General features: G+C 41.1%; 1 protein-coding gene across 1 annotated transcript; it reads left to right on the top strand.

Annotated features, from left to right (window-relative positions):
• The first annotated feature begins 326 nt into the window (after positions 1-326).
• On the top strand, positions 327-791 carry LOC142608980 (uncharacterized). The gene has a single exon (XM_075780630.1). It carries the CDS (start codon positions 327-329, stop codon positions 789-791), a length of 465 nt encoding a protein of 154 aa, XP_075636745.1.
• Positions 792-25,063: the final 24,272 nt, after the last annotated feature.

The following is a 25,063-nucleotide window of genomic DNA, read 5'->3' as shown; positions in this document are numbered from 1 at the left end:
CTTTGAAGAGCTGATTACACAAGAAGGATTGCCAAATGAGGTATATCGTAGGGGCTTTTGATATCAAGTATATGCCTCATACCTCTTTTAAGGGTCAGGTCCTTGTAGATTTGGTGGCTGAGTTTGCTGAATATCCACTGGAAGAGGAGGGAAAAAAGCAGAACATGGATGGAAAATTAGTTGGGATGGTGTCCTTGCAAGAACCTCTAACCTGAAGGGTATACGTGGATGGTGCGGCTAATCAAAGGGGATATGGAGTGGGGCTAGTTGTGGTATCTCCTGATAAGATCACTATTGAGAAATCCTTGAGGTTGGGCTTCTCGGCCATGAACAATGAGGCTGAGTATAAGGCTTTGCTGGTGGGGATGCATATGGTCCATAAAATGGGAGGAAGAACATTAGAGGCATTTTCAGATTCAAGGTTGGTTGTTGGACAGGTAAATGGAGAATTGGAAGCTAGGGATTTGAGGATGCAAGGATATTTGAGTCAAGTTAGGCACCTGCAGTCGGAGTTCAAGTCTTTCGCCTTACAGCATATCCCAAGAAGCAGAAATACACATGCAGATTCCCTTGCCACTCTCGCAACCTCCTCGGCGTGGAGCCTACCTTGGGTTATCTTGGTCGAGGATTTGTGTAAGCTCATTCAGATGAAGAGAGAGAAGGCTCAGATTCATCAAGTTAGGGCAGGGCCTAGTTGGATGGATCCTATTGTACTATTCCTTAAGGACAACGTCTTACCCGAGGAGAAGGTGGAGGCCGATAAAGTGTGGAGAAAAGCTCTTTGGTTCTAGTTGTTCGAGGATCAGAAGTTGTACAAACGCTTTTTCTCTGGACCATATTTGCTATGCACACATCCTGAAGCAATAGAGCCACTCGTAGAGAGCTACAAGAGGGGATTTATGGAAGTCATATGGGAGGTAGATCCTTGTCTCACAGGGCCTTCACTCAGGGATATTGGTGGCCAAATATACAAAAGAGAGCACAAGAATACGTGAAGAAGTGTGACCAATGCCAAAGATTTGCTCCAAACATTCATCAGCCAGGGGGTGTGTTTAACCCTCTGTCTAGTCCTTGGCCTTTAGCTCAATGGGGTTTGGATATTGTAGGGCCTTTCCCTAAAGCAGCAGGGAATAGGAGATGACTTTTAGTTGGCACTGACTACTTCACCAAGTGGGTTAAAGCAAAGCCACTAGCAAATATTAGGGACGTGGATGCAAAGAGGTTTGTGTAGAAGCATATTGTCACTCAATTTGGGATTCCTCATACCCTCATTTCAGACAATGGACTTCAGTTTGATAGCAAAGCTTTCAGAAGGTATTGTTGTGAATTGGGGATCAAGAATAGGTACTCAACTCTGGCTTATCCACAAGGGAATGGATAGGTCGAGGCTATCAATAAAGTCATAGTGAGTGGACTCAAGAAGAGGTTAGATGATGCAAAGGGTAAATGGGTGAAAGAGCTGCCACACGTTTTTTGGACATATCAGACTGCCCCTCGTAGGTCCACAAGGGAAACCCCCTTTTCAATGACTTATGGGGCCGAGGTTGTGATTCCTCTAGAAACTGGATTCCCAACGTTGAGGACAAGCTTATTCACTCCAGACAACAATGACAACCTACTAGGAAAGAGCTTGGATTTAATTGAAGAGCGGAGAGAGAATGCCATGGTTCAATTAGCATGTTATCAACAGAAACTCAAACAGGGGTATGACTCAAGTGTGAAGTTAAGACCGTTAGCCCCTGGGGACTTGGTGTTAAGGAGGGTGGTGGGGACTGCAAAAAACCCATCATAGGGAAAGTTAGGGCCTAATTGGGAAGGACTATACCGTATCACCTCGGTAGCTGATATAGGTGCATACTTCCTATAAGATCTAGACGGAAATGTTGTGTCACGCCCCTAGAATGTAAATAACATGCGAAGGTATTATTATTAATAAAAGGTAATTTTGCCATGCTTTTATTTGCAATGTCTTGTGTCATTCTTGATTACTTTTCTGAATATTAAACAAAATCTTGGTCATGCCTAGTTCCTTGGACCACATACCTTAGGTAAATTAATATTCTTGATTACTTGTTTAGATATTAAACAAAATCTTGGTCATGCCTGGTTCCTCGGACCACATACCTTGGGTAAATTAATATTCTTGATTGCTGGTTTGGATGTTAAATAGAACCTTGTTCATGCATGGTTCCTCGGACCACATACCTTGGGTAAATTAACGCCTCAATAAATTCTCTAAGGGTTAAATAGAACCTTGGTCATGCCTGGTTCCTCGGACCACATAGCTTGGGTAAATTAACACTCAATAAATTCTCTAAGGGTTAAACAAACCTTGGTCATGCCTGGTTCTTCGAACCACATACCTGATGGAAATATGCATGTGCGCAGTGGAAAAATAACGGATCTACTTCATTCATAAAAGTTAACATGTACTGCATAAGTTTCAAAATTAGAGAACAAGAGAGTGTACCTTGGAGCGGTGAATTTCAAAATCAAAGATCAGAAGCGCTTGGGAACACTTTCAATCTTTACTCCAATTCCACTAACGCCCAAGATGTGTGGTCTCTCAATTAGTTCTAAAGGGAGAAATATCAAAGTGTCTAACACTAACTTGCACCACTTCGCAATAGTGTTCTTACAATTCTCTATAGAAAATTCTGTATGTTTCTCCTTTTGTGTCTAACCGATTATCTAATTGGGCTGGCCTTTTGGGCCTTTCCAATTGGGCTTAAGTGTGTGGCTTGGAATGGGACCAAAAGGGACCAATATGACACTAGCTCTAATGGGCCTTGGGCTTTTTTGTCAACTCTTGACAAGTCCAAAGTTACCATGAACTATATTTAATACTACTATATAAATATAGTTGCACTCTAGGCCTTATCTATAAATTATATCCCAAGACTTTATTGTACATGCCACCCCTTCATAAAATATTCGTAGTAATACAAAGTCATGAAAGAAAACTGTCACTTTGTAGATTACTACATCTTAATTCCTTGAGTACCCGGTTTAATCCTTTAATGTTATTCATTATATATTTATGAAATCTAATTCCATAAATATATATACTTTAGTAACTCCTTACTAAAGTGGTTAGGCCTAACTCTCTGAATAACAATCCCATTAAACTTATCTCAAGGGAATATTTTGTATCTCCATTAAGAGACTATGAATTCCATCTTGAGAATATATGTTCTATCAACACTAAATGGGGTTGCCCAACATACTGAAGTTTTGACCGTTACTCTAGATCTCACTCCTGATATATCAAAGCAACCTACACTTCATGATCAAGTCCATTATTTTCTTAGGATTAAGAGTTCATGCAAATATAAGTCGTGAGTTTATTATTCATTTGACAGTCGTTGGAAGAATAATAAATCTCACACGGTCTAGTTCAATATGTTTTAACCCTTAAAACATATTAGCATACCAACTAGAAATCTCCATTTCTATGATCAAGAAAAATCATCTTAGTTGACATGTTATAGTCTTCGCAGATGAAGCGCCCAATTTTCATCACCGACTACGAACTACATTTTGAGTTTACAAGGAACTTGTGATTTACATCGTCAGTGACTAAATCACATACAATGCATCTCATGGACTATATGATAATATCTCAATATTCATGCTAACATTATTTTTAGATAATAATAAAACAACTTTATTAAACACAACATTAAGTCATACATAATGTCATACATAATAAAATACATAGCATCATACAATAGGATTTAAGGGCACTAATCCTAACAATATCTTGGGTAAATTAACGACTCGATAAATTCTCTAAGGGTTAAACAAAACCTTAGTCATGCCTAGTTCCTCGAATCACATACCTTGGGTAAATTAACACCTTAATAAATTTTCTAAAGGTCAAGTAGAACCTCGGCTAGGCCTGGTCCCTAGGACCACATGCCCTAAGAGAAATGAAACCTCACAATTTAACCAAGGATGAGTCCTTGGCATATGCACCATCATGAGAAAATAAGGACTCACCCTAAGTTTTGATTAAAGGAGTCTAAAGATACATTCATAAGGTACCCTTAAAGTGAGAGGTCTTAAACATCTATTTTTCTACTTGAATTAACGACAATTCATCATTGTTAGTGATAATGCGAAGAAAATCAGTAGGCTGGATGCTCCGGATTTGAAAGGACTACTTGCTCTTTCGATGGCCTGGAAAAGAAAGAAAAGTGATCAAAGGTGACCGGGGTTGCCGGCCAAGAACCCTTCGATGGCAAAGTTAGTTTTCTCTCTATATTTTTGGAGTTCCAACTTTTTGGGAAATATAAAAGCATACCTTTGTTTGGTTTGAATGGGCGTTTATATAGTGTCCTAAAGACAGTTATCACACTTGTAACCTCCCATGGATTTGAAGAGGTGTGAGGGTTCGAAGATAACTTCCATAACTGCTTAGGAGTTTTATACTTCTCACACAACGGTCACTGGAAGTTATACGTGTAATAAGGAGTTGTAATATTACACTCTAAAATTTTCCTAAGTGTAACAGCCTCGTCCGAGGATCTTCTTGTCGAGCGTACCTAGCTTAGAAATAAGGGTCGTTCCTCCTATGGACAGATTTTGTTCAGGACGAGCTTCGCGACTCTCTAGGACGATGCGACTTGTTCCCTGATTATACGAACCTCGTCCAAGCTTCTTCCTTCATGGACGAGGTAGTTATTGGTGAGGTTTCCGGGGTCCTTGCTTCACTGGCTAAGTCCTGGACGACCTCTATGGACGATGTCGTGGTTGGTACTCTATCGTACCCTATCAGTTACCTCCTCGTCCAAAGGTCGTCCAGAGCTCCTGGTCTTTGGGCACGTGTTTCCTTGTTCATGATCATGAGTTACCCCAGGTGTCACAATCTTGATGGTTGAGTTCCATTGGTTTCGGATTGTGCCACGCGTCATTTCTTTATTGGTTAATCGTCGCGTCGGTTCGTGTTTTCGAGGAAGTTGCCACGTGGCTTTTCCTGATTGATCACATCGTTCTAGGTTCCATTTTTCAACGCCTATAAATAGTAGATTTCCTCCAATACCCTCTGCATTTTTCAAATTTTCTTGTTTGACATTCCTCGTCCATCACCTCGTCTAGAAGTATTCCAGCGTCCCTAGTTTCCCTTTGTCTAGAGCCAGGTATTTTCTTTACACTCGTCTTTAGGTTTCCTTTAAATTTCCACAATGTCTGAAGTTTTTTCTTCGTCTAGTAATAGTGTTGACAAAGAGATAGACGAATACCACAACTCAACTAGTTAGAGTGGCTCTAGTAGTAACAGTAGTAGTAGTGGGGGTAACACCACAGACGAGTATGTTTCTGGGGTTCCTGGGGTTCCCCTGGAAGTCTTTCAAGAGGAATTTAGGATGAGAGCGGCGTCCGGGTCTGGGGCTGGTCCCTCTAGTGCTCCCTCGTCCACTCCGAAGGACGAGGTTGAGACCATTTATAGCTGTGCTATGGGGGTTCCTTCTAAGACAGACGAGAAGAAATTAGCATCTCTTAGGAGCTGGTATCAGATTCCAAATGAGCTAAACCCTAGGTTGGCCGTCCATGATGAGTGGTGTTGCCAACCTTATTTTGGCATAGGAATTTATGAGGCCTATCTTCTAGGAGGTCTTAAGTTGCCTCTCAATGCATTTGCTAGGGAGTTGCTCACTAGATTAGGTTTAGGGCTGTGTCAGTTCAATCCCAATGCATGGAGACTCATCGTTTCTATGCAAATTTTGTGGAGAGAGGTTTTTAAAGGGGATTGTCCCCTTACCGCGGACGAATTCCTTTTCTGCTACAAACCCTCTGAAATTAGCCAATCCCGTGGTTTTTATCAATTTACAGCCAGAAGAAGAGATTGTAAGATAATAAAATCATTGGTCACATCAGATAGGAATTGGAAGACGGAGTTTTTCTTCGTCTCTGGTTTTTAGGCAGGACACCCTGTTGAGGTGGGCAGGGATCCATTTGCCCCATATACAGGAGAGTTAGGGAACCTTCATCCTGAAGGTATGCTTATTACTATTATAGTATTACCTTTATCACACGTCGTTCCATACTAAGCTCCTCGTCTTTATTGCAGGTGTTAAAGGCCGTCTTTGAACAAGTTTTATTTGGGACGTGTTCAAAAAGCTCGTCTTCACCCAGAGAGGGACTTCCATTCCTTGGTTACCCTTCAACGCCTCGCTACTGGGGGACTTGGCCTTGAGCCCTCTCCAAAAGCCACAGCTCACGAAATTACAATTCGCAGACGTAAGTTTTTACAATCCGTATATATATATTCTTTTTTTTTTTTTGAATGATGCTAACAACTTTCTTTGCAGGAATGACTACTATGAAAGAGAACAAGGGTAAGGAAGTTGTGGACGAGGCAAGCAAGCAAGATGTTGAAGCTTGGGCTCATCCTGCTGTAGGTGATAAGAGAAGCCTATCAAAAGCTATTAATCTTGAGAATCTCCCCAGCTGTCTGAAGGAGAAGAGAGCGAAGCACAGGAGGTCGTCCAAGTCTGGGGTCGTCACTCCTGTTGTCTCTATTCCTCCTCCATCTTAGTCGTCGTCCATCTAGATCCTGGACGTAGAGTCGTTTGAGCCTACCCCTATCCCTTCGTCCAAAACTAATGCTCCTACCTCATCCTAGCCTCCTTTGGAAGTTGCTTCAAACATCATCGAGAATGAGGACTTAGCCTGGGAGAGGTTTGAGAAGGCAGTTTCTGGCGAGGATATGACTGCGTGCTACAACATGTCCTTGAGAGAGTTCGAACACTCAGGTGTCCACGACCTTTTCAAGGTAATTAATACAAACTTTTCTCCATTCTTTTTCCTTTCGTCCATATCTTCCTCGTCATACGCTTCATTTATTTGCTTTATACGAAAATTCGTAATCACTTGTGTAGGCTATGTCGAAGTTCATAGCCGCGTCCAGACAGGCTACTGAGCTGGATAAGACGAGGATTTTATTGGAGAGGAGGATACAGGAAGTCAGGGACGACTGTAAAGGCTGGGCTGAAATAGCAGCCAAGGCTAAGGAGGAAACCAAGGGTTTGCCGAACCTCGTCGAAGAGCTGAAAGCTGATATAGTAGAGAAAGACACTCGTTTTGATCACTTTCAGAAGAAGACCGACGAGTTAAGCAATTCTCTTGAGAAGGCCAAGGAAGATGCTGTAGAGGAGTTTAGTACCTCAAAGCAATTAACTAACTTGCTGGACGCCAACTATGTAGCCGGATTCGAAGATTTTCGCATGGATGCAAAGGAAAAGTTTCCCGAGGTTGATTTCAGCTCCATTGTGCTTCAATTAGGGGGTGCTGCTAGTTCTTTTCTTCAGACAAGTTCTGAAGATATCAACATTGAAGATGACGCCTCGACTAAGCCTGCCCAGGACGACCCCAATGCCGATGCCCCCGCTGCCTGAAGACGATATTTTGACTTTGTTCAAAGTGTTTGTTTTGTTTCTTTGTTTTGGTCCACTATTTTTAGGACCTTTTTCATATGTATTTGAATACAATTATCTCGTCCAACGTTTTCTGGATGAGTTTATTAACAATTGCCTTTTAAGGCTTACTTTGCAGGGGTTTTTGGACGTTGGTCGTCTACCCTTGTTTTAAACTTTGATGAATGCATACTTTTATTCAATATTGACTTTTATTGTTTGGACGAGTCTATGCTCTGTTTTTACCATTAGATGTGGGCTTTTAAACAGTGAGCAGTGTTGTATAGTCGTCCATGCATTTTTCTTATGGACGACCCACCTATGCATGGACGTCTTCGTTAGCTATTTTAATTTTTCTAAGTATAACTCGTCTCAGAAATGGCAACGATGATCATGCGTCCTTTTCCTCGTTCATGGCTAGACAGTTGGCATTCGTCTTTCGTTCAGACGTTTGTAGTGTTTACCTTGTCCTAGAGCATCTGGGCGTCTTGGCCATATGCTCGTCCATGGATAAATTTCACTGTATGCCCTTTTTTTTTTCCCTCGTCCGTGGATGATCATGCCTTAGCTTATTTTCCCTTTGCTTTATCCTCGTCTCGAGAAAAACTTATGAATGTCACATCCCTGCGTCCAGGGATTTTCATTCATTTTAGGTTTTTGCCCCCTTGTGGGTATTATTATGGAAATTAGATTTATGCATTGAATACATTAGAAATCCAAACCATATTATTATATGAACATTGTCCACAAGTATGGCACACGTTTATAAGCTAGTGCCTTATTAAAATACTTAAGAAAATACATAACCTCGTCTTTCACAAGCTGGTCTGTAAGTGGTGCAAAAGTTTAAGAACTAGTGCACTTTTTATTCTTAATACACACCATAGTAGTAGTAAGAACATAACAGTATATATAAATGAACACGTAGATCATAGCTGTAACTTCGTAATTGATTTCCCTCATCCCTGCTTATCACTGATAGTACCTCCTCAGGTGCTCCATGTTCCAGGGATGCTCCAACTTCCGTCCGTCCAGAGCTTCCAGGTAGTAAGACCCCTGCCTTTTACAGTTGATTACCCTATAGGGTCCTTCCTAATTGGGTCCCAATTTTCCATGAGCTGGGTTCCTAATTGCCAAGGAGACTCTTTTGAGAACAAGGTCCCCGACACTGAATCGTCTGGGTTTCATCATGGCATCATGCTGTCTAGCCATAAGATTCTTGTATCTTGCTGTCCTTTGCTCTGCATTCATTCTTACCTCGTCAATAAGATCGAGGTCGAGGCGAAGTTGTTCCCCATTCTCTTTCTCCTAATACTTCATCACTCGATGATTAGCCATATGAACTTCTACCGGTATGACGGCTTCACTTCCATAGGGTAGTTTAAAGGGGGTTTCTCCTGTCGGAGTTCATACAGTCGTCCTGTAGGCCCAAAGAACACCTGGTAACTCGTCTAGCCATATCTCTTTTGCCCTCTTGAGCCGAATCTTGATGATTTTTAGCAGGGATCGATTCGCTACTTCTGCTTGTCCATTCGCCTGTGGATGGGAGGGTGAGGAATAGTGATTCTTGATTCCAAAATGTTTGCAAAAGTCCCTAAAGGGTGCGTTGTCAAACTGATGTCCGTTATCCGATACTAGTACCCTGGGTACTCCGAACCTACATAGAATGTTCTTCCATGCAAAATTTTTAACATTTTGCTGAGTGACTGTTGCAAGAGGTTCGGCCTCTACCCACTTGGTAAAGTAATCAATCCCTGCTACCAAGAACTTCATTTGTCTGGTTCCCATGGGGCAAGGACCTACGATATCCAGTCCCCACTGTGCAAAGGGCCATGGGGCCATCATTGGGGTCTGGTACTCTGACGGCTGTCTAGAGACATTGTTATAGCGTTGACACTGGTCACATACCTTGACATAAGCCATAGCATTTGCCTGCATTGTAGGCCAATAGTAGCCTGCACGGACGACCTTATGGACTAGTGATCTCGCTCCTGAATGATTCCCATATGTTCCTTCATGAACTTCCCTCAAAACATAGTTTGACTTGTCCGGAGCCAAGCACCTTAGGTAAGGTTGGGAAAAACCTCGCTTGTACAGCACTTCGTTTATGAGGACGTATTTGGCTGCCCTGACCCTCAACTTCCTAGCTTTGTCCTTGTCTTCTGGAAGCCTTCCGTTTTTAAGATAGATTACTATTGGACTCATCCAATTTTCTCCTCCTCCTATCTGCTATATGTCCGGAAAGTCTATGCTCGACATATATTGGACGTTGTCGTACTCGTCCATAACTCCTCCTGCCGAAGCTGCTTTCCCTAAGGCATCTGCTTCCATATTTTCCTGCCTGGGAGTTGAACAAAACTTACTGCTGAAAACTTTCGTGCAAGTCGTTTCACTTTGCTGAGGTATTTCTTCATCCGATCTTCCTTGGTATCACACATTCCATTTACTTGGTTGATGACTAGCTGAGAATCTCCTTTGATTATTATCGACTTCGCCCTTAAGGACTTAGCCAATTCCAATCCTTTGAGTAGAGCTTCGTACTCAGCCTCGTTGTTGGTGGTTTGATACTGTAGGCGAGCCGCGTACTCCAGCTTGTCACCCTCTGGGGACTTTAGTATGACTCCAATCCCTCCTGCATATAGTGTGGACGATCCGTCTACATTAATAACCCACCTTTCAACTCCTTCATCTTTGTCCAGCTCATCCTGGCTGGGGGTGAACTCTGCGATGAAATCTACTAATGCCTGCGCCTTTATCGCACTCCTTGGAAGGTATCTGATGTCAAACTCGCTAAGTTCTATAGCCCACTGTATTAAACATCCAGCGGCTTCCAACTTGTTCATTGCCTTCTTTATGGGATGATCTATTAGGACATTGATAATATGAGCTTGGAAATTATGCCTCAGCTTCCTGGAAGCCGTAATCAAGGCAAAAGCTAGCTTCCCCATCATCGGGTATCGTCCTTCTACTCCCATCATCACATGGTTTGTGTAATAAACCGGTTTCAGGATTCTCCCTTCTTCTCTGACCAATGCCGAACTTACTACGTGTGGGGACACCGCCAGTACAAATACAGCTCTTTTCTAGGTACATACGGACTCAGCAACGGCTTTGTCATGAGATATGTCTTCAAGTCTTGGAAGGCCTTTTGACATTCATCTGTCCACTCAAATGCCTTCCTGAGGACTTTAAAGAATGGCAAACACTTGTCAGTAGCTTTCGACACAAACCTGTTAAAGGCGGCAACTCGTCTAGAAAGAGACTGGACTTCCTTGATATTTTTCGGTGGTTCCATATTCAGTATCGCTTGGATTTTGTCCAGATTTGCTTCAATTCCTCTATGCGAAACCATGAACCCCAAAAACTTCCCCGACGAAACTCCGAAAGCACACTTGCTTGGATTTTATTTCATGTTATACCGCCAAAGTGTATTAAAAGTCTCTTGAAGGTCGTCCAGATGATTTCCCTCGTCCAGGCTCTTTACCAGCATATCATTTACATAAACCTCCACATTTCGCTCGATTTGAGGACGGAACATGTGGTTAACCAGTCTTTGGTAAGTCGCCCCTACATTCTTCAAACCGAAAGGCATTACTTTGTAGCAATACAACCCTTGGCTTGTAATGAATAAGATATTTTCTTGATCCGCTTTGTCCATCTTTATCTAGTTGTAGCTTGAGAAGGCGTCCATGAAGCTTAGCACCCTGTGACCTGCCGTCGAGTCCACCAGCTGGTTAATGCATGGCAATGGGTAACTATCCTTGGGGCAAGCTTTGTTTAAGTCAGTAAAGTCCACGCACATTCGCCACTTGCTGTTAGCTTTCTTTACCATGACTATGTTGGCCAACCAATCTGGATAATAAACTTCTCAGATGAACTCCGAGGCGACCAACTTCTGGACTTCTTCCTTGATGGCATTGTCTCATTAGGAGCAAAAACCCTTTTCTTCTGATGCACTGGTTTGGAATAGGGACACACGTTCAGGCTATGAGTAATAACACTTGGATCAATACCAGGCATGTCCTCATGACTCCATGCAAAGACATCGAGGCTTTTCTTCAAAAACTTGACCAAAACATGCTTTGCCTCTTCTTCCATGCTCGCCCCAATTCTAGTGAACTTCTCAGGCTGGTTCTCGTCCAAAGGGACGTCTTCTAACACCTCAGTGGGTTCTACTACGATCCTTCTCCCGTCTATACTCATTGCCTGCATATGCTCGTCCATCACCAGCATGGCTAAGTAGCACACTCTGGTGGCCAATTGATCTCCTTGTACTTGGCCCACTCCGTGCTCGGTCGGGAATTTGATGGACAAGTGGTAGGTAGAGGTTACCGCCTTCCAACTATTCAAAGTTGGTCTTCCAATAATTGCATTATATGACGATGCACAATCAACTACAAGGAAATTCACCTCCTTGGTTATCTGCTGCGGATATGTTCCAACGACCATTAGTAATGTGATGGTGCCCACTGGTTGTACCTTCATTCCTCCGAATCCCACCAATGACGAATTCACTGGTCGAAGTTGATCTCGTCCTAGCCTCATTTGCTGGAAGGCGAATGCAAAATGTCCACAGAACTTCCATTGTCTATCAACACCCTTCTGGTCATGTAGTCAGCAATGAGTAGGGTGATGACTATCGCGTCATCATGTGGGTGATGAAGTCGTCCTGCGTCCTCGTCTGTGAATGTAATGGCCTGCTGGTCTACTTCCCTCGTCTTAGGAGGTCGTCCGGACAGCTGGATGTTCTGCACCACCTTCAGGTATATCTTCCTCGACTTGGATGACTGCGCTGCCGAGTTTCCTCCGATAATTACCCTTATCTCTCCTAGTGGGGGTCATGATGACTTTTCCACCTTAGCTTTCAGTTTCTCATCTCTCTGGTCTTGTCCAAGGAAGTTCCTTAGCTTTCCTTGTCTAATGAGGTTCTCTATCTGCTGCTTCAAATCAAAGCACTCATCCGTGTCATGCCCGTGGTCTTTATGAAAGCGGCAATACTTGCTCCTATTGCGCTTGTTAGGATCTCCTTTCATCTTATCCGGCCATTTCAAGGACAGATCATCCTTGATCTGCATAAGGACCTGCTCTAGTGGCATACTCAGGGGTGTGTATTACTGATTTCTCGCTGAAGAACCTGCCTTCTTACCGTCCTTGTCTTTTCTCTCGTCTACTCGAGCCTTCTTTGGACGAGGTCCCTGATCTGAGTAACGCTGGTGGCCCGCTTCCGAGCGCTCTGCTTTCTTTCTCTTCTTGGCTATGATAGCGTCCTTAGCATTCATGAAATTCTGGGTCGAATGGACGAGTTCGGCCATAGTCTGTGGTTCCTGCTCGTAGAGTTTATGGATGAACAAGTCAGAATTGACCCCATTATGGAAAGCGGACAACAATAACTTGTCATCCATTTCGTCCACCGTCAAGGCTTCCCTATTAAATGGGTAATAAAGGACCGCAAACTCTCATTCTTCCCTTACTCTATAGTCAGCAAACTAGAAGAGGAACGCTTGTAGCGCTGTCCTCCAATGAAATTATTGACAAACAACTTACTCAATTCTTCAAATGATCCCACTGAGTTTGGGGGTATTTTGCTGAACCACACCCGCACTGGTCCCTTAAGTGTGGTAGGGAAAGCTCTGCACATAATTTCGTCTGGGACCCCTTGAAGGTGCATGGTCGTCTTGAAAGTAGCAATGTGATCGCACGGGTCACGATTTCCATCATACGAATCCAAAGAAGACATTTTGAATTTCGGAGGTAGGGGATGACTGTTGATGGAAGCCGTGAAAGGGGAGTCCGTTCGATGAACTAAATCATCCACTGGGTTCGCCCGCCTTATGTTCTCCCTTATCTCATCCATGGCTTTTCTCATTTGGTCCATCTCTCTTTCCAAATGTGGCACTCTTCTTGAAGCAGTACCCCTTGTCTGATTTTCGGACTCAACATTTTCTCCTCCACCTTCCTGACTCTGGGCTCGTCCTTCCATGTGCCCATCTTAGCACTGCCTCCTAAGGTTAATCTCCCTATTCAACTCCTGATTTTGACGGGTAAGTTCTGCCATAGCGGCAACCATGGATTGTATATGTTGAACAGAAGGCGGTTGCATGACAGACGCTAACCTTCGATCGCGAAGGGGATTACTAGAAGCATCCCTACTCTCCTGGTGGCCTGGGCTGGTAGCCCTTGATCTTGTTTGAACCATTCAGCCTTTTGTCTGGGAAAGGCTAATCGTTGACAACAAAGCAGATAATTGAACGAAAAGAAAAGTGAAATTTATTCCCACAGACGGCACCAACTGATAATGCAAGAAAATCAGTAGGCTGGATGCTCTGAACTTGAAAGGACTACTTGCTCTTTCGATGGCCTGGAAAAGAAAGAAAAGTGACCAAAGGTGACTGGGGTTGCCGGCCTAGAACCCTCCGATGGCAAAGTTAGTTTTCTCTCTATATTTTCGGAGTTCCAACTTTTTGGGAAATATCAAAGCGTACCTTTGTTTGATCTGAATGGACGTTTATATAGTGTCCTAAAGACAGTTATCACACTTGTAACCTCCCCTGGATTCGAAGAGGTGTGAGGGTTCGAAGATAACTTCCATAACTGCTTAGGAGTTTTATACTTCTCACACAACGGTCACTGGAAGTTATACGTGTAATAAGGAGTTGTAATATTACACTCGAAAATTTTCCTAAGTATGACAGCCTCGTCCGAGGATCTTCTTGTCGAGTGTACCTAGCTTAGAAATAAGGGTCGTTCCTCCTATGGACGGATTTTGTTCAGGACGAGCTTCACGACTCTCTAGGACGATGTGACTTGTTCCCTAATTATACGAACCTCGTCCAAGCTTCTTCCTTCATGGACGAGGTAGTTATTGGTGAGGTTTCCGGGGTCCTTACTTCACTAGCTAAGTCCTGGATGACCTCTATGGATGACGTCGGGGTTGGTACTCTATCGTACCCTATTAGTTAGCTTTTTGTTAAAGTATGGGTTTTCACTCTTAGAAGCACTATCAATCTAACCTCTCAGCAATAGACAGAACAGCTACTACATCCAATTAGAGATAGACATTACAGAGAAAATGGAAGCTCACTTGTCATAAAGCAAGAGTTAATGTCTTTTCATTAATAAAAAAGAAAGATAGATCATAAACCACGATAAATTGCCAGAACAAAAAGAAGAAAGTACAAAGAAATAGAGAAAAATCCTTAGCTAAGCCTTGGCTGGAGGGGGATCTTCTTTCCTGACTGGCTAGGAGACTGGAGGATTCAACAGCCTTGCCTGAGGTGGCCTTCTTCTCTTGGGCCACGACTTGAGGCTTGACCGGCTTAGACTCCTTTGTCTTGAGAGCAGCTTCCTTGCCGTTGCCCTTATCCTCTGACCAAGCTCTACCTTGGCTAGTCTCCTTGTTCTTGGCCACTTCCACCCCCTAACTTGCATCACTAGCCTTACCAGGCCCTTTGGCAGCCTTGGGAGGAGGAAGAGAGGCCTGGGTGGTTGGAAGCTGCTCTGGTGCAGTTGTAGCAGGGGTTGCATTTGTCCTAGGGTTCAGAGCTGCCTCAGGAGCTTCTCGAAGGTCTTCTGGATAATAAAAAGTCTCAGCCTTTCTCCACTTCGAGTTAGTAGGAGCTCCAGTCACGTTCAGGGCCTCAGTCCACACCTTGAGGTAGTAATCCCTGCAGACCCTAGCCAACTCTTCAATCAGGCGAGCCTCGGTCTCCTGCACTCTGAGGTCGTAGAACTTCTACCCTGAAGCATCCGCAACTGCCTGAGCAGTCTCCTTGGCCCTCTTCAACTCTACCTTCAACTCCACGACCTACTGGTTGGCCGTAGCCAGCTCTAGTTTAGCGTAGTAGAGCTTCTTACGCTGTTTTTTAGCTTGCACCTCAGCAGTCTTAAGGCCACCTTTAATGCTCCTTCGGTCCCTATTTGCAGCAGCCAGCTTCAGAGCCAGCTCCTTGTTCTTACTTTCGACGGTGGCTAGGGGCTTGCTGATTTCTGCGCGAAGATTGTCTACGAACCTAGCCTTATTCTAGGCATCTTTCACCCATTCTTTGGTAGTGAAAAGCTCCTGGATTGCTTGCACAAAAACAACAAAGAGATACCCTATTAGATAAGAAAAAGATGCCCTTTCATGAAGTTAGTAAGGCGTGTCGAAAATCTTACCAAGGCCAAGTCCCTTTTTAGGGATAGAAACAAAACCTGCTGCTTCATGTTTTTCAGAGCAGCCATGTCCTTCGGTAACAAAAGGGGTTGCTCCAAAGCATCGGCAACATAATGGAACCCTCTCTGGAACACCCTGATGAAGGAGTTCCAGGGTATTGTTGCGTTGTCCAACTCCAGCCAAGAGTTCCACGCCAGATTTAGGGGACGCACCTCAGCCACGTGCTCGGCCTCTGTACTCTTGACTGAAGAGGCCTTTCCCTTGCCCTTAGCTGTCTTAGGTAGCTTGGGAGGAACCCCCTCATTGTAGGGGACTAATTCTCCCTCCTCGGCCATCTCCTTAAACTTCGTCCTCTTCTTAAAATTGGCAGGCGTGAAGGGATTGATTGAAGGAGCAGGAGGAGGAGAAGGAGAAAGCTCGAAGCTTGAGGCATCCTTGAGCGTCGACCCTTTGGACCTTTCCACGAGGAGTGCATGGAGTCCTGGTCCATCTTTCCTTTCTAGCTGCATTTATTCCTCTTCTTCTTCTTCTTCCGAGCAGCTAGCTATACACATAACAATGAGTCTGAAGGCATGAACGCCTAAAGACCTGTTAAGCTCGTCTTCTGAATCCGAGACCTGAATCACAGGCTCTCCTTGCTCCTCCCTCTTTTTCTCGAGTTGAAACTGGTCTATCTCCGCCTTGAGTGACAGACGCAAAGAAGCTGTCTTTTCTCTCAGAACCACTTCTTCAACGGGAGAATGGTGGGAGGTCAACTTGACCTTCACGATACCTTCTCAGGTTAGGAATCTAGGCACTGAAACGTCAATCCAAGCCAGCCGAGGATCACCCACTCTGATCACATTTTCGACGTCCTGAAACTTATCGGATAGGGATTGGAAGTCAAGAATAAGGTGGACAGCTCTCAGTTGCCTATCCTCGCTCACAAACACCTCGGACCTTAGCACGCTGTTGAGATCTAGAATGTTGAGAAAGTTGAGATTGGGAGCCACGTATCTTTTATTTGTAAAAAAGATCTGAGAAGCAAAACCACAGTTAGAAAAACGAGTCATCAGTCAGAAGGAAACAAACTACAAAACTAATCCCTGTGTTAAAGGGCTTAAACCTAGGGTACCCCACTAGGTGCTCCTTCCTGGGTTGGCTAGTGAAGATCGTCATGCCATTCACCTGAGATGATTAGAAAGTCATCTTTCATGCCCTTGTTTAATTTAGGGAGACACAAGATAAGCCTAACGTCGAAAGACCTAGACTTAAGGTAATAGCCAGAGTCTGCAAGCAGATGACACTTATACATTAAGACAACCTCATGCCAGGTGAGGCCCAATCCCATTTGCTTGTCAAGAGCGTCTACGCTACCTAAGACTTTAAACAAGTTGGGTGCGTATTGGTGAGGGCAGATTCTGTAGGCGATCAGGAAGTCCCTAGTCACTCTACCCATGGGAAGTCTCATTCTCCCTTCTATAAAGGTGATCATGGGAATAATGACATCCCCCTCCTTTCTGAAGGTATGCCACCCACCCAGAGGGCAATACCGCAAGGAGACACCTCGAAGAATATGAAACAGGGCCTAAAACCCCTCCATACTTGCGAGGGAATCTACTAAGTGGGCAAATCTACCCATCTAAGCGGGCTAAGGAGAAGGGAAAAAGCTTTTGTGAAGAAAGAAATGGAAAACAGAAGGCCGAAGAGACTGGTCGAGGAGAAAAGAACCTAAGAATAAGGAACTTACAAAAATAATGACAGAGGTCACTTCAGGAGCTTCTTGAAAGTTTTGAAAATGGGAGAAATGAATCACAAGCGCCTTATATAGGAGGTAAAATTGGGTGGGGGTTACCCCGCCCAAATTTCGAGGAAAAATACCAGCCGTAGGATCTCCATCTCATCGTAAGACGTGGGAGACAAGGCGCTGCATGGAGCATTAAATGAGAAGTTACGAACTTCAAAGTGCCAGGAGCGGTTATAGGGCATACGAAGTGACGTTCTCATATGGGAGATTCAAAGAAGCATGTGGAACCAATTACCCAAGGTCAAAACCCAATTTTCCTCCTCGGATAAGAGGGAAAAGCTGGAGTTTTGAGGGGTTATTGTGGGGTACAGAAATTTAATAAGGTAATAATGCCATGTTTCATACCCAAGGCCGAGGAGGCTAGTGCAGTTTTGAGGAGACTATACTCTCGGATGGCAAGGTCGGAGAAGCGGGCCATGGCCACGTCAATGGCACATCACTAGAAGAGGCCTTACTATAGAGGAAGAACTTCAGATAGGGGGTTAGCCCTGACATGACTAGAGGGATGGTAGCTTATCGCATTTAATGCACCCCACCAAACCCCCTAGCCGCATTTATGTGGAGAAAACCCCTGAATAGTGCTATCTTGGTCGTCATAACTCACAAAGGATTTGGGAATGACGTTTGATGGGACAAACACTTGAGTAGTGTCTTGCACGATCAACAAGTGGAAGGACAAGATCAGCTGAAAGAGGTTATATAATGTAAGAGATCCTTCAGGAGAAGAGGGGGTTTTTCGTATGAGAACCTGTAGAGAAAACACTATAGCAACAAGAACTGAGATTGTAATCAAGTTTAAGAAAGATATATACAAGAGCTATTCTCCTCGGACCTTGCCAAGGAAGAGTTATTTTGCATTAAACCTGTTTACCTTGGTTTTTCTTGTCATCTGAATTCACTATAATTGTTGTCCAACTTGCTAAAGCCTAGTTTCGAATCCACTCTCTACAAATTTATTGTGTTGGGTCTCAATCCCATTACCTTTTTGGGCTTAGGATCCAACTTGTGTCCTTACAAAACAAATCAATAACTGATATTTACTATGTTATAAGAAAATAAGTTACAAAAAATTGGGCCTATCAAAATTACACCTTTCCATAAAATGCTCATTTTGTCTAGGTTACCAGTATTCTTGTAGCTATTTTTAAGATTCATTTTGTTAGGGTCATATTTTGTGTAATTGGCTAATCTTATGACAAAATATACTTTACTTGTAATTGGGTAGTTCTAAGATGAGTTTAGTACTTCAAGAAACATGTTGTTCAAGTCAAGTATTAAAGACATAAAAATTGGTCCAAGAAACAAGTGAAGAAAAATTGTTCATTAAGTCTCGATAAATAGCTTGACAAAAGCTTGCTATCAAGACTTAATGTGAAGCTTGATAGATGGCTTGACAGTAGCTCGATCTATTGAGAATTACAATTTTAGAATTTCCAAATTTGAAATTTGGTTTAGCCTTGAATATTTGTTTGGGGTTTCTTTTCTCACAATCCTAGACATATATAAGGCTTATTTTAAAGGTCGTTACACATGGATACAGAGACCAAGAGACTTATTTTTTCTGTGTGAAGCTATTGCGTTTATACACCATAGGGTTTTGTAATCGAGTGCTTTCAGATCTTCATTGTTGATGAAGTGAAGAACTTTGCAACCACCAACATCTGTTCAAGTTGCTGGAGTTAGTCATGTACTTGGGATCCGTACAAATGGTTAGTTACAAATTGAAGGTTTGTGCATTAAGGAAAATAAGGCTACTACAAGATCAAGTCCAATTGTGTATTGGAGCAAAGGTTCAACTGTAGGTTGATATTTCAGGATAAACCGAGGGTAGTTGGTAAGATTTCTTATACTTGGAACCGCTTGATTGTTAATTAGTGGATTCTTGGGAGTGGTGACCTTAAAATCACCAAGTGAGATTTTTGCCTTTCGAGGTTTTCCCCATTTGTCAATAAATCACTGTGTCAAATTTGATTTTCACTGCATTTAGTTTATTTGGTGATTTGTTGGTGCCTTTATGATTTGCATGCAAATTGAACCTAAATTACTTAACTTGGGTAATTGAATTAATTAACCGGGGTCAAGTTATCTTAAAAGGCTAAGTTCCTAAAAGACTAAGGGGCTAAGTTCCTAAAAGATAAAGTTAGGTTTGTGGGTAGTGGAAAAGATGAGATTGAGAATAAAAAATAATTAAAAAAAATATTTTAATAAAGTGGTAAAAAATATAAAACCTTTGGTGTCAGAAGTACTGTAAAGTGAGTTATTAAAATAGATAAAGTAAGTTTTTGAAACGCTAAATGCTAAATTTTTTGAAATTCTTGATGTGAATGCTTTTGCCTACGATAATTGCTCAAGAACAGGGAAAATGGCCAAATGTTGATGCTGTAAGGAAGATCATGTCATCTCTGTATCTCTCGGTGATTCAGTAAACGACCCCACGGAAGACCACTTTTGAAAGATTTTTCCATGAGTAAAAAACTAACAACTGGACATCTTGTTGCTTTTTTCCCCTGCTCCAAAGACAATTAGTCCAAAGATAACTAATACATGAGAAAGTTTATATACACTCAAAATTGGATATGATGCGATAGATTATGTTAGTGATAAGTCTAAATGAGAATCAGTATAAATTTGTCAACTTAACAATTGTAATAAAATATTATCAATTTTTTTTTACGTATGTAGCATTACTCTTAATATATGGACACAAATTTTAGTAATCCTCTTTACATTCAGTGGTATCATATGATTAGGTCATTAAGAAAATATTGTCAATAATAAATCCTCTAAATAATATTACTTTAATCACACGGGAAATTTTTTTTTGCTTTTAACATTACTACTCTGAAAATAAGAAAATTAAAAAAATAATGATAAATGAAGGTTAAAATATTGTTTTAATTATATTGGTTTATTAATAAATAAAAAATGAAGGAGGTACCACCTCATATGTTCCAAACCTACAACACGATAATGATGTGTATAGTGGAGATCATACTCATCTAGTTTAGAATAGATAATTTCATCTAGGTGTTTTGAAAAATTGGTAAATAGAAATGGAAAAAGTAAAATTTTATGCTAAAATAGACATTATTTTGCACAAACTGACATAAATGCTCTAATATCACAACTCTCAACTGCATAGTGAACAAACTACGTCAACCTGAAAATTGAGTTGGTTTGTAGCATTCAGCAAAAACTAGGTCCTGTAACATGTAAAAGAAAAAAAATTGCATCATTGATAAGTGGATTGGCCAACTAGAGTTGGACATCAAATTATCTGAGTGAGAGGACAAGCAATGAAAAGGTGTCGGGTAGTTTCAATGGTTGAGTTGCAGGAAATGAATCTAAATCTTCAATGGTAAATCTAAAATTTAGAGTTGTCCTTTTTGGCAAAAACATTCTAAGTTGTTTCCCACAATAATAACGGGTGTTTCTTGAATCTTGAATTTTGAAAGCTCGCTCCACTTTTTGCCCTCTATAAAAAGATTAAAGCATTTACAATAATGGTGTTAAAATGATTTTTTTAGTTATTTTAACACTCCAAACACCCAGCATCAACGATGTTAAGGCTAAAATCTTTTACCAACTTGCTACAGTGAACTGCTAGTAGTAGTAGCTCATTGTAGCAAGCTATTATCAATATTAAATCAGTTTCTTTCTCTCTCTCTCTCTCTCAAGTCAATTCTTTCTTTCCATTCTCTCACTCTTTCCTCTTTCACTTCCTCTCCTCTCCAAACAAAATGGTGATAAATGGCTTAGAGATTGATGTGCGGTGTATGCGGTGGAGGTTGAGATTAGTGTTCACATTTTTGAATTAGTGGGTTTGGCTTGTTCAGGCGTCCAAGTTTGGTGGAGATTGTCATTTAGTAGGTTGTGGAGTTTGTGGTGGAGATTGTTGTTTGGTTGGTTGTGGGTTGTTGGGCTTCAGCCTCCAGTGGTTGTTTTGTGGAGATGGTAGTGGTGGTGGGTCATTTTGTTAGTGGTGGGTTGTGGGAGTGGGTGGCGGTGGGTAGCAGTTTACTTGGTCGTTTTAATGGGTGGTGGTGAGAGTGGGTTGCGGTATTGGCTGGTGGTGGTAGTTGATTGTGGTTGTTGCTAGTGGTGGCAGTGGCCGATGGTGGTAGTGGCTTGATGTGGCAGTGCGTATGGTGGTGCGTGAGAGAGAGAGAGAGAGGTTACAGTGAAATGAATTTGTTGGGTTGATTATATTTATTTTATTAGGTTGTTTATATTATTTTAATGTGTTGTATGTTAAAATAGAATTTTTGATATTAGATGTATATAAAATAATTTTTTTGTGTTGTTAAAAGCTAAATTTTTTAACATCATTGATGTGAATGCTCTTAGAAGAAGGAAAATAGCTACCTTAGTCAACCAAATGACTGATTTTGAAAAAACTTACCAATATTTTTTGGTGTCCACATGAACAAAAGGAGACTAGGGGAAACTGTTGGTGTGATAGTGTTGCGAACACTTGGCTTTTGCAGTGAGTCTCACATTGGTTAAGAGTGCGCTCTTTTTTTGTTTATAAATTATTGTAAACTTTTGAAATTTTAAGATATGGGTTTAGAGTGAACATGGGTCTTATCTATATCACGTGTACTCCCCGTTCCATCTTGTTTAACGCATGACAATTCAAATTTTTCTCAATCATATTACTATTTCTTAGTATTTTGCTCGATCAATCGAAGGAAAGACATTATTAGAAGGTTGTTCTTGAACCTCTGTATGTGGAAGTGTGTCCAACACAAAGGTTGGACAAATCTAATATTGTAAGGTTGTTTGGCTTGGGAGCCGATTCGCATCGAATTTTTCTCCAAATGGCACAGGTAAACTTTTAAGAACAATGCTTTGGTGCGGTTCTATAGCATTGTGAAATCGTTCCTAAACCCATATTTAGTTTTTGTTCTTCTTCTTGATTATTCAGACTACACTTGTTCCATCAAAAGTTTGCTTATTCCGAAATATTCCCAACGTGAATGGGCAGTCCACACAGAGAATTAAATTTTACTACAACTTAGCATATACTAAATCGTAAAGCAAGAAATATAAAAATGACAAGGTGCAATACAAGATTTGCTAAGGAAGTGAAAGACCGACGAATAACTTCTTCAAGGGAAAAAACCATTGCAAAGGTAATGAACCCCAAGTCCAACAAAGCAATTCATGGTTAAAGAATATGAGTTTACAAACACATAAAATTATTTCTTAACTCATTTTACAAGTTACAAGCTACAAGCAATCTTATATTGAAAAACCGAGGAATAACTTCTTGAAGAAAAAAAAAACCATTCCAAAGGTAATGTACCCTCCTAACAAAACAATTCACAATTAAAGAATATGAGTTTACAAAATATAAAAATATTTTTTAACTCATTTTACAAGTTACAAGCAATCACCAAAAAAAAGTTAATTTTTTGAAAAATATTTTTCTGAAAAGTCCATCCAAATAAATATAATATAAAATTTTCCATAAAAGAGACAAAATTTCAATAAATGATGTGAATATCTAAACATCACATTATTGAGGTGGCTAATTTTGGTTGGACCAAGTAAGACATATTGGAGGGATGGATATTAGCAAAACATTATGGAATTGAAGGGACCAAGTTTATTGGGAAAAAAAACACTTCAGAAAGATTTCAATTGAATATTTTTTTTTTTTGAAGGTGATTTCAATTGAATATTTAATATAACATATAAGAATATTACTTAACCAAAAAACTTAAACTTATGAGTTTGAACTTTACTATATTATATTAATTACTTTTCTTATTAATATTCAATGGGTGACCCCTATCACATGAACATAGCCAACGAAATTAACATCAACCACTCATCAAAGGAAAAAAAGTTGACATCAATCTATCTGGAAATGCATTGTCATATTCCCTATAAAATAGAAAAAAGAAAAAAGAAAAAAGAAAAAAGAAAAAAAAAAAGAAAAAGAAAAAGGAAAGTGTTGTCATATATCCAATCCAAAATCGACAGGTAAATCCAAGGCAATATCATTATAGATACTGTATGGGAGAGACAAATGACCAGTGCTTTTGTCCATTGTGCCCAATACATGGGATCTAATAGTTTTACAATTGCCTACTGGTTAGTGCCCCTACCATTTCTTGTTGCTTGTCAATCACCTAGACTGTCCGAGTGACTCCATTTTGGTTGGACTTGGAGGTATATATATATATATATATATATATATATATATATATATTCTTCTTCGCTAAAAAGTAATCAATTCAGTAATCTGTATAAAGGAACAAAACGTCACATATATAGACAACTAAAAACATTTACTCTTCATAGCCCCCCCGCCCCAAAGAAGGCAAGCACACTGTGGGGAAGGTCCTGAATTGAGGGAACAAAAACCTTCATAAGAGGAGACACAACACAAGCCCATTGGGCTAAAACATGACCTAACTTAACCTGCTTGCTGTAATAAAGGCACTGCCATGCATGGGATGTCCTCAATGCTCAAATGAAAGGGTCCATGTTGATGTTGGTTGATTTAACCACAGGTACGGTCCCAGGTGGGAGCCTTAGGGCTCGAGCCCAATTTTTTTTTTTAACAGGTTAAATTTTTCAAAAAAAATAAAAAATAATATAGGCTTGGGCCCTCCTTGGTTTTTAGCTCCCCCCCCCATTCCTGAATTCCAAGCCCAGTCGGCCAGCCCAAGAGGCAAGAGTCCATGACCCATGTAAAAAAAAAAAAAAACTCAGCAATAAACCTAATAGAGAAAGTGGAAGGAAGAAGGAAAAAAAAAAAAAAAAGGAAACAGAGATAGTGAGGTGAGACAGAGAGTGAGAGAGATAGAGAGGCGACGCCGCTACAGCAGTACCCATGCCACGCCGACGCCGACGCCGACGCGAGACGGCGAGAGTCTACCCAGACCCAATTGATTTTGATTCTTTGGATAATGATCCCGGAACATGCAAACAAATATGAGAATATTATGTTAATCAACGTGATGAAAGTCGACGGGCTTACATTACAAAAGGTCCGCATCAACCTCCTCTAAAGACATACAAAAAAAGTGGAAAGCATAATCGTAGCTTTCAAGCTTCTTGGTTTAAATATAATAAAACATGGCTTGAATATATTAAGAAACAATGATTTTGTTTTGTTGGTAGATGATTTTATCTTAATATATTAATAAATAATGATTTTTGGGTATTTGTCTTGGTTGATAGTTTATTAATACTATATGTATGTGTATTTGAATTTTTTTTTTTCTCTTATCTCCGCCCCCCTCCCTCCCAGCTTGAAATCCTAAGTCCGTCCCTGTTTAACCAGCACCCAAAATTCTGTTTGTGTGGAAGGCATAAATCAATCAGTTTTGAGGCTTGATTTTTCACAATTTATTTTATTTTATTTTAAAATTAGTGATTGATATATAATAAAAATTGTGCCAGTGATAGATCCAAGTAAAATTGATGTTGCTCGAGTCAAAATCATCATAAAGTATGCCAATGATTAAAATTTTTTTTTTTGAAAATATTTCATCTCTAGCATTTCTTGTAATTTTTGCGTGTTGGTATCTATGGTGGGTTTGCGGGGTTTGCGGGGTTTTCGGGTTTGATGTGGAGGTTTGGGCCGTTTTTAATATAAGGACATTGCGAAGTGAACCCTGATCCATTTAAGGGAGAACTGGACTTGGAATATCCGTTCAAAATTCTTCACACGAGCCCAATGATATGGAGATA

This window comes from Castanea sativa, chromosome 9, assembly GCF_040712315.1.
Source record: "Castanea sativa cultivar Marrone di Chiusa Pesio chromosome 9, ASM4071231v1".
NCBI lineage: Eukaryota > Viridiplantae > Streptophyta > Magnoliopsida > Fagales > Fagaceae > Castanea > Castanea sativa.
Note: the sequence above shows the minus strand (reverse complement) of the source record. Positions and strands in the feature narration are given on the sequence as shown.